At 39.5% G+C, this 11,359-nt stretch overlaps 1 protein-coding gene across 1 annotated transcript; it reads left to right on the forward strand.

The window, feature by feature from the left end:
* Positions 1–9,275: 9,275 nt before the first annotated feature.
* LOC103122892 (olfactory receptor 52P1-like) lies at positions 9,276–10,253 on the forward strand. Its single transcript, XM_007533508.2, has one exon. The coding sequence runs from the start codon at positions 9,276–9,278 to the stop codon at positions 10,251–10,253; it is 978 nt and encodes a 325-aa protein (XP_007533570.1).
* The last annotated feature ends 1,106 nt before the right edge of the window (positions 10,254–11,359 follow it).

Raw genomic sequence — 11,359 nt, forward strand, 5'->3', positions numbered from 1 at the left:
ATTTTTAAAAAAAGGTTTCATTTAAAAAAAAAATTTTTAATATTTATTTTATTTATTTATTCCCTTTTGTTGCCCTTGTTGTTTTTTATTGTTGTAGTTATTATTGTTGTTGTTGTTGTTGGATAGGACAGAGAGAAATGGAGAGAGAAGGGGAAGACAGAGAGGAGGAGAGAAAGATAGACACCTGCAGACCTGCTTCACCACCTGTGAAGCAACTCCCCTGCAGGTGGGGAGCCGGGGTTCGAACCGGGATCCTTATGCCGGTCCTTGTGCTTTGCGCCACCTGCGCTTAACCTGCCGCGCTACAGCCCGACTCCCTCATTTTTTTTTTTTTTTTTTTTTTTTACCAGAGCACTGTTCAGCTCTGGTTTGTGATAGTGTGGGGGATTGAACCTGGGACTTTGGAGCCTCAGGCACAAGAGTCTGTTTGTATAACCATTATGCTATCTACCCTCTGCCCACTGTCTCCCTATCTGAATGAAAAATATTGGCCTGGAACAGTGATATCACACATGTATAACATTCTGGCTCTGAAAATAAAATAAAATATATGAATATTTTAGAGATCTGGGCATGTATTTCTTGAGTCTAGTGATCCTTTCATCTAAAAGATCTATTCATACAGATGCAACAGAAAGTCTTAGCTATGGCAAAATAATAATAATACCCTCTAAGTCTAACAGGACAATGTTTGGTTGTATTTTTGACTACTGTAAAGGAAATCTGAGAAGGAAGAAAGGTAAGTGTCTCTCCTGGGAACGTCTTCAGTGTACCATACTTACTCACTTTGATAAGCTCTACATGTCATCCTCAGGAAAATATGATCCACCGGACAGTATTTTAAAATTTACTTTCTAGTAGAGCAAGGCAGCCTTCTGTTATTACTACCTCCTGATTTTTACTATTTCAGTCCAATTTAAGCATAAATTTGGCAACATTTCAAGCAAAACAAATCACTGAAATTTAGATGAATTTTTCTCTGACTGTGAAGTTTCATTTAAAGAGAAATTATAGCCTTCAACCATAAAGAGTTTTGAGGTTCTAGATGCATTAGAAAGAAAAACCATGTAATATCTCATGAATGAAAATATATATTTCATCCTCATTTAAATGAACTTACTCATTTTCTCAATTCATTTACATGAAACTAATTTTATGCTACTATGTGCCAAACTTAAAACTAGTGTGAGAAGGATACAGAATTTGAAAAGACTTAAGATTGAACATATGTATCATTCCAGAGAAATGCTCCAGGAAAGGTTAAAACTGACAAGTATAACTGATAAGTGAGAACACTACAAACAATAGCACAAGTGGCTCTTCATGGAGGCGGGGCTACAAGAAGCAGCAGATCTGTTCCTCTCCTCTCCTCTCCCGGATCAACTAGGAATACCAAAGGAGACCACTTGGGACTGAAACAAGACAGGACTAGAACGACTACAGGAACCCACCAAATCACCGGTGAGTACAAACACATGGCTGGTGACAGAGAGGAGCCTAGGGAGAGACTAAGTGGCTGGTAACAGTCCGACGCTCTATCAGTTGAGACAACACCTTAGTCTGTCCCACCAACAAGGGGACAGCTGAAGGGAGGAGAGGACTCCCCAGAGACTCACCAAGTGCAACTCTGAGTCTCCATTGCTATTGCCCTCAGAATCTGGAGCAGTGGCAGGGAGGGACACCGGGGGACAGAGATCTAACCAGGAAACTCAGGAGAAGACCTATACCTCAGTGGCATAGCTGTGGGGCTGTGAAAGTCTCTTTGCATAACCACTGGACTATCTCTGCCACACCCTGCCTTATCTCTTGGTTAGGAGTCAGTGATTAACTTAGAAACCCTCAGGCTCCCATAGCCTACAGAGAAGAAAAAAAAAAAGAGGCTTTTAAATCACTGAGCTCCAACTCAGGGATTAAAATACTATTGAAACAACTGTTAACTTCCACAACTGTGAACCCTTTAATTACCTTACTGGATTGACACAAGTCAATCCAGGAAATAGTGATCAGTAATTTGAAAATTACTGAGAGGGAACTCATAACACAATATAAAAAATGGGTAAACCAACAAGAAGAAATATTGGAGAAACTAATCAGGACAATAGTCCTGCTAAAAGCCCCCCAAAGGGTGAAGCACAAAATAATGAGTTCAACATCCAAACATTAGCTAAGGAAATATTCACAGGAGTTAGTAAAGAGTTTGAAAGAATTGTAATCAGAAATACAGGAACAACAAATGAGACTCTGGAAGAAAACATTAACTATCTCAAGGTTATTAGAGAGCTGAAAGCTGAAATAGCTGAGCTAAGAACACAACTAGCTGAACACGCTAAAACAGTATCAGAACAGGGAAACAAAATAGATGAACTCCAGAAAACAGTAGAGGGCAGAGAGAATAGAATCAATGAGGCTGAAGACAGAATTAGCAAGATCGAGGACAAATTAGAGACAACTGAAAAAGAAGAGATCTCAAAAAGAGATTAAGAGATTCTGAAAACAACAACAGAGTCTATGGGATGACTTCAAAAGAAACAATATACGCATTATTGGCTTACCAGAGGAAGAAAGAGAGGGAGAAGAAGAAAGTATTCATCAGGCCATAATAGCTGAAAACTTCTCTAGTCTAAACAACATCAAAGACATAAAGATTCAAGAGGCCCAGAGGGTCCCAAACAGAATTAACCCAGACCTAAAGACACCAAGAAACATCATATTTAGAATGGAAAGGAATAAGGATAAAGAAAGGATCCTCAAGGCTGCAAGAGAAAAACAAAGAGTCACCTACAAAGGAAAACCCATAAGATTAGCAGCAGACTTCTCCACACAAACACTACAGGCCAGAAGAGAATGGCAAGATATCTATCGAGTGCTCAATAAGAAAGGCTTTCAACCAAGAATACTATATCCTGCTAGACTGTCATTCAGACTAGATGGAGGCATCAAAACCTTCTCAGACAAGCAACAGTTGAAGGAATCAACTATCACCAAGCCTGCCCTGAAAGAAGTTCTGAAAGGTCTTCTATAAACAATCAGACCATCATAAATAGGACATATATCAGAACAGTCTAAAACTCTACAAGAATGGCGTTAAAATATCTTCAATCTTTGATATCAATAAATGTCAATGGCCTGAATTCACCGATTAAAAGACACAGAGTAGGAAGATGGATCAGAAAATACAACCCAACAATATGTTGTCTACAGGAAACCCAACTAACTCAACAAGACAAACACAGACTTAAAGTGAAAGGATAGAAAACTATCACACAAGCCAATGGCCCCCACAAAAGGGCAGGAACAGCTATTCTCATATCTGACATGATAGACTTTAAAATAGATAAGATTAAAAAAGATAGGAATGGACACTACTTAATGCTCAGAGGATCAGTCAATCAAGAGGACTTAACAATTATTAACATCTATGCACCCAATGAGAAGCCATCTAAATACATCAAACATCTACTGAAAGAGCTACAGCAATATATTAATAGCAACACAGTCATAGTAGGGGACTTCAACACCCCACTCTCTCAACTTGACAGATCATCCAGGAAGAAAATCAATAAAGACATAAGGGAGCTAAATGAAGAGATAGATAAACTAGAACTATTGGACATTTTCAGAGTCATTCATCCCAAGAAACTAGAATACACATTTTACTCAAATCCACATGGGTCATTCTCAAGGATAGACCATATGTTAGGCCACAAAGACAGCATCAGCCAATTCAAGAGCATTGAAATCATCCCAAGCATCTTCTCAGACCACAGTGGAATTAAACTAACACTTAACAACCAACAAAAGATTAGTAATAGTCCCAAAATGTGGAAGCTCAACAGTACACTTCTTAACAAACTCTGGGTCAAAGAGGAAATCAAGGAAGAAATCAAAATGTTTCGAGAGTTCAATGAAAATGAAGACACAAGCTATCAAAATATTTGGCACACAGCTAAGGCAGTACTGAGAGGGAAGTTCATAGCTATACAAGCACACATTAGGAAACAAGAAAAAGCACAAATAAACAGCCTGATTGCACATCTTAAAGACCTAGAAGAAGAAGAACAAAGGAACCCTAAAGAAACCAGAAGGACAGAAATCACTAAAGTTAGGGCAGAAATCAATAACATCGAAAATAAGAAAACCATACAAAAGATCAACGAAAGTAAATGTTGGTTCTTCAAAAGAGTAAACAGAATTGACAAACCTTTAGCCAGACTCACAAAACAAAAAAGGGAGAAGACCCAAATAAATCGGATAGTAAATGAAAGAGGAGCTATCACAACAGACACCATAGAAATTCAAAATATCATGCGAGGCTTCTATGAACAACTATATGCCACCAAGCTAGAAAACCTGGAAGAAATGGATGATTTCCTAGATACCTACCAACTTCCAAAACTAAGTAAAGAGGAAGTGGATAACATGAACAGGCCCATCACAGCTAATGAAATTGAAACAGTTATCAAAAACCTCTCCCAAAATAAAAGTCCTGGACCAGATGGTTTTACAAATGAATTCTACAGAACCTTCAAAGAAGAACTAATACCTCTACTTTTCAAAGTTTTCCAGAAGATTGAAGACACTGGAATACTCCCTGCCAGCTTCTATGAAGCTAACATCACCCTGATACCAAAGGCAGACAGGGACACAACCAAAAAAGAAAACTACAGACCAATATCTCTGATGAACATAGATGCTAAAATACTGAACAAAATTCTAGCCAACCGGATACAGCAGTATATCAAAAAGATTGTTCATCATGACAAAGTGGGGTTTATCCCAGGCATGTAAGGTTGGTTTAATATACATAAATCAATCAATGTGATCCACCACATCAACAAAAGCAAAACCAAAAACCACCTGATCATATCAATAGATGCAGAGAAAGCCTTTGACAAAATACAACATCCCTTTATGATCAAAACACTACAAAGAATGGGAATAGATGGAAAATTCCTGAAGATAGTGGAGTCTTTATATAGCAAACCTACAGCCAACATCATACTCAATAGTGAAAAACTGGAAGCATTTCCACTCAGATCAGGTACTAGACAGGACTGCCCGCTATCACCATTACTATTCAACATAGTGTTGGAAGTTCTTGCTGTAGCAATCAGGCAGGAGCAAAGAATTAAAGGGATACAGATTGGAAGAGAAGAAGTCAAACTCTCCCTATTTGCAGATGACATGATAGTATACACAGAAAAACCTAAGGAATCCAGCAAGAAGCTTTTGGAAATCATCAGGAAATACAGTAAGGTGTCAGGCTACAAAATTAACATTCAAAAGTCAGTGGCATTCCTCTATGCAAACACTAAGCTAGAAGAAATTGAAATCCAGAAATCAATTCCTTTTACTATAGCAACAAAAACAATAAAATATCTAGGAGTAAACCTAACCAAAGAAGTGAAAGACTTATATACTGAAAATTATGAGTCACTACTCAAGGAAATTGAAAAAGACACAAAGAAGTGGAAAGATATTCCATGTTCATGGGTTGGAAGAATTAACATCATCAAAATGAATATACTACCCAGAGCCATTTACAAATTTAATGCTATCCCCATCAAGATCCCAAGCACATTTTTTAGGAGAATAGAAAAAATTCTACAAATGTTTATCTGGAACCAGAAAAGACCTAGAATTGCCAAAACAATCTTGAGAAAAAAGAACAGAACCGGAGGCATCACACTCCCAGATCTCAAATTGTATTATAGGGCCGTTGTCATCAAAACTGCTTGGTACTGGAACATGAATAGACATACTGACCAGTGGAATAGAATTGAGAGCCCAGAAGTGAGCCCCCACACCTACGGACATCTAATCTTTGACAAAGGGGCTCAGACTATTAAATGGGGAAAGCAGAGTCTCTTCAACAAATGATGTTGGAAACAATGGGTTGAAACATGCAGAAGAATGAAACTGAACCACTGAATTTCACCAAATACAAAAGTAAATTCCAAGTGGATCAAGGACTTGGATGTTAGACCACAAACTATCAGATACTTAGAAGAAAATATTGGCAGAACTCTTTTCCGCATAAATTTTAAAGACATCTTCAATGAAACGAACCCAATTACAAAGAAGACTAAGACAAGTATAAACCTATGGGACTACATCAAATTAAAAAGCTTCTTCACAGCAAAAGAAACCACTACCCAAACCAAGAGACCCCTCACAGATTGGGAGAAGATCTTTACATGCCATACATCAGACAAGAGTTTAATAACCAACATATATAAAGAGCTTGCCAGACTCAACAACAAGACAACAAATAGCCCCATCCAAAAATGGGGGGAGGACTTGGACAGAATATTCACCACAGAAGAGATCCAAAAGGCTGAGAAACACATGAAAAAATGCTCCAAGTCTCTGATTGTGAGAGAAATGCAAATAAAGACAACAATGAGATACCACTTCACTCCTGTGAGAATGTCATACATCAGAAAAGGTAACAGCAGCAAATGCTGGAGAGGTTGTGGGGTCAAAGGAACCCTGCTATACTCCTGGTGGGAATGCAAATTGGTCCAACCTCTGTGGAGAACAGTCTGGAGAACTCTCAGAAGGCTAGAAATGGATCTACCCTATGATCCTGCAATTCCTCTCCTGGGGATATATCCTAAAGAACCCAACATATCCATCCAAAAAGATCTGTGTACACATATGTTCTTATCAGCACAATTTTTAATAGCCAAAACCTGGAAGCAACCCAGATGTCCAACAACAGATGAGTGGCTGAGCAAGTTGTGGTCTAAATACACAATGGAATACTACTCAGCTGTTAAAAAATGGTGACTTCACCGTTTTCAGCTGATCTTGGATGGACCTTGAAAAAATCATGTTGAGTGAAATAAGTCAGAAACAGAAGGATGAATATGGGATTCTCTCACTCTCAGGCAGAAGTTGAAAAACAAGATCAGAAGATAAAACACAAGTAGAACCTTAAATGGAATTGGCGTATCGCACTAAAGTAAAAGACTCTGGGGTGGGTGGGTAGGTGGGGAGAATACAGGTCCAAGAAGGATTCAGAGGACCTAGTGGGGGTTGTATTGTTATATGGGAAACTGGGGAATGTTATACATGTACAAACTATTCTACTTACTGTTGAATGTAAAACATTAATTCCCCAATAAAAAATATCAGGAAAGAAAAAAACAATAGCACAAGAGATTTAATAGAACTTTGGAGGGGGATAGTCTACAAGAAAAATTTCAGTCTTTTATTTGATAGCTTTATGAATGTGAAAATGAGAGGACAGGGCTCTGATGAAATGTTATTTCATGGTTGCTACTTGCTGTTATAACCCATCAGGACCATGTTGAGAGGGAGGAAAAGGGAGAGAGAGAAGGAGGAGAATGAGGAGGAGGAGGAGGTGAAGGAGGAGGAAGAGAAAAACTGAGCCTAGGATTTCTATGTGTTATTAGAGCTACAGTTCCTGCAGAAAGAGAGAGAGTATTGTTCTCATTTTCATCTGTTTCTATTTCCCTCTGACACCTGACTAGGCTTCACCTATAAATAGAGCTGATAAACATTCAGATCTAAACTCTGGAATTGAACCCTGCTTCTGTTTAGTCTTTGCATGTCTTTGTGACTTTTTTTTTCTTGTTCAATTTGCAATGGAGTTGGAAAAGAGCTTTCCCCAATCTTTAATGCTTTGATCCCTCTGAAATAATGAGCAAAGAAGTATAGTCATATCTGGACCTAGTGGTGGAAGGAATACTGCTAAAGTGGTAGTGGGATATAGAGAATTACAGAAAAAGTTCAGGAAAATAGTTGGGATAAAACAAAGACCTAAAGAAGAAGGAAGAGGAGGAGGAGGAAGGGAAGGGGGAAGGGGAGGAGAGGTGGAAGGGGAGGAGAAGGAGATTTGGGCATGAAAATCAGACAAAAGGTGGGTAGGGACAAGATGCTAATCCTTTTATCAAAGTAACCAGTAAGATGCTTTCATGAGCAAGATGACTCCAGAGAAGTCAGCCCCTCCCTAGCCCAGACACAGACACATCACTGAGAATAAGAACCTTGATGGTCTGTAAACTGCCAAGCTCTAATTTAGTTTCTGCTTCATTTTTCACTTCATCTTCTTTCCTTTCAGGCCTTTCCAAGGTGGATTGACTAGAACATTCCTAGAATCTCTAAAATCAACCAACCTAATCTCCTGGGAGGTCAGGGCAACCTCTAGGGTCTATTTTAAATCTAATAGTAGTAGCATTTTGAATGTGTACTTGGGGGAATAACAAAGGATAATTTAAGGTACCCCAGAGACCTTTACTTAGGTTAAAGGACCACATGGATTCTGAATGCCTGGAACAGAGGAGTGGAGAGATGAAGTACTATGTGTGTGCTATCCAAGGGCCACATGGCTATTTGTTAAGACGTAATAGTATATGCATGCCCACGTTTACACACACATTTGAAAAACGTTTTGGGGACCAGCTTCCCACGCCCTCACTGCTTCATGAGCTGGTAAGCCTTTCTAGTTGAAGGTGGGCTTTATGTTCATATTCTGCTAGCCAACTTACTGAGTGATGTCCTCCAGTTCTTCCTCCCCAACTGTCTCCTTCAGTTTCAGTAATCATTGCACAGTTCTTATAGAAATGTTACCCACAATTTCATACCTTCTGAAAATGTGCTATTATCTTTGTTATAAATGAGTCTAAGTTTTTAAGTTATTATACTAAAAAAAAAAGTTTTGTTAACTGATTTGACCTTTTGGTTGATAAGAGAGATATGCAATATTTTGCCAATCTTTGCTTGAATTTCCATTATTTTATTACTTTATTTATTTATTTATTAGTTAATTTATTTATTTTTACCACAGCACTGCTCAGCTCTGGCTTATAGTGGGGGGGGGGTGTTGAACCTGGGACCTGTGGCCTCAGGCATGAGAATCTGTTTGCATGGCCATTCTGCTGTCTCCCCCACCCTGTATTTCCAATATCTTATGTTTCACATACGTCATACTAGTCTGTTTATATATATATTCAAGGCTAGACATAATACTTTTATTTATTTCACAATTGTTTCACTCACGAAGTATTGTGTGCCCCTTATAAAATATTTATCATCAATTAAACTTAGAAAATAAACTCAGGAATTGATGGCATTGCATTGCTCTCACAACATTATAACACAGTACTGATGCTATATGACAGAAAGCATTTCTGAATCAATGTTGTCTATTTCATCTACTTCCCACTTGAAAATTTGATTTTTTTTTTTAATGGAGGCACATGTGGTCTCTTCACTGATTGTCTTACGTATTCATTCAGGGAGTCACTATGACTGTTTGCAATGCCACCCAGAGCCATCCTTCCTTCTTCATTCTCCAAGGCATTCCTGGGATGGAGGACAAACACAGATGGATCTCTATCCCATTCTCTTCTATGTACTTCATCACTGTCCTGGGAAACTGCACCATCCTCTTCACCATCTCCACGGAGCGTGCTCTGCACAAGCCCATGTTCCTGCTGCTCTGCATGCTGGCTCTCACGGACTTGGGAATGTCCACCACCACCATTCCCAAGGTGCTGTGTATTTTCTGGTTTGGCCAGAGTGAAATCAGCTACGAGGGCTGCTTAGTCCAGCTATTCTTCATCCACTCCATCTCTGCCATGCAGTCCTCGATTCTGATGACTATGGCCTTAGATCGCTATGTAGCCATCTGTGAACCCTTACGCTATGCCACCATCCTTTCCAACAGCCGCATTGGTCTCATTGGCCTAGTGAGCTTAGTGAGAGCTGTTCTATTCATTCTCCCAATGCCTGTTCTCCTTCAACAGATGCCCTTTCGAGCAGATAATGTTATCCCCACCACCTATTGCGAGCACATGGCTGTGGTGAAGATGGTATGTGTGGACACCACAGTCAACAGGATATACGGTCTGGTAGTGGCTTTGTTTGTTGCTGGGCTAGATCTCTCAGCTATTGCCTCATCTTACGTGCTCATCATCCGGGCTGTGATGCGGATCTCCTCTAAGGAAGCCCACCACAAAGCAGTCAATACCTGTACCACACACATTTGTGTTATGCTTATCTCTTACACTCCCTCTCTCTTCTCCTTTCTCACACACCGCTTTGGCCGGGGAATTCCAGCCCATGTTCACACCATTCTTGGAAGCCTTTACTTTCTTATACCTCCTATGCTCAACCCGATAATTTATGGAGTGAAAACCAAGGAGTTTCGGGACAAGTTGAGCAAATATGGGTGTTGGAAGAAGGAGGCTAACATTGTTGCCCTTGGCCAGAAACCTGTCTGATCATCCAGCAGCAGTGGGTATAAGAAAAAAAAAATCAAAGCATGAAGTTCCTGAGGAAATTGGTTAGTGATAGAAACACGTCATTTTGGCAGATTGCTTATCAAATTCCTTGGAGAAAGAGCTTAAGACACGGGGCTTCCTTGGTCTCACACCAAAGAAAGACAATGATCTGCTCTGAAATGCAAATAATGACATCTTCTCTCCATACCTAGATGATAGTTGGACGAAGTATACTTGATGATGTATATAAAACCAGTTTGAAGAATCTGGCAGAAATATACCCCTTTCTCTGTCTCTCTGTCTCTCTCCCTCTCTCTCAGCTTTCTGTTCCTGTTGCTGTCATAACTCCTGAGGTTCTCACATTGTGAAGCTGGATGCTGGTGAACAGCTTCTAACGTCCATGCCATACGGTTAACTGGTCTTTCCCTAAATGCTTATTTTATGAATGCTGACTACCGTTTTCAAGTACCTAATAAGACTTCCACATTATAAACCCTGAAAAAAATAATAAATGATAAAACCAGTTTGAACAGTCATACACACTGAATGCATAATAAGTGGGTCGGGATGTTTCCAAATAATGAAATGAGTATAAGAGTAAATGAAGGCATAATTCAGTAGAAAACTTTCTTTTAAGGTCACATAACTATTACTTAAAGGAGACTCTAGCAGACATGCTGCCTTTCTCAAGGGTGTACTATCCCTTTAAGTTTCTTTTTCTTTTTTTCTGCCTCCAGGGTTACCACTGGGGCTCAGTGTTAGCACTATGACTTTACTACTCCTGAAGGCCATTTTCTTCCCATTTTATTGGATAGGACGGAGAGAAATTGACCGAGGAGGGGGAGATAGAGAGGGAGAGAGAAAGATAGACACCTGCACACCTGCTTCACTGCTTGCGAAGTTTCTAGCCTGCAAGTGAGGAGCAGGGACTTGAACCTGGATCTTCACACATGTCTTTTCACTTTGAACTATGTGCACTTAACTGAGTGCACCACCACCTGGCCCCGACCCCTTTAAGTTTCCTACTTGAGTTCTGATTGTTTTTGTTGTTCCTTTCCTCAACTAAACACATTTCCTACTCCATGGGGAGCCTGAAATCAAGCTTT

The sequence above is a fragment of the Erinaceus europaeus genome, chromosome 17 (assembly GCF_950295315.1).
Source record: "Erinaceus europaeus chromosome 17, mEriEur2.1, whole genome shotgun sequence".
NCBI classification, from domain to species: Eukaryota; Metazoa; Chordata; class Mammalia; order Eulipotyphla; family Erinaceidae; genus Erinaceus; species Erinaceus europaeus.

Excerpts from the sequence above, each read along its gene's own strand:
- LOC103122892 (XM_007533508.2), top strand. The coding sequence starts at position 9,276 with ATGACTGTTTGCAATGCCACCCAGAGCCATCCTTCCTTCTTCATTCTC.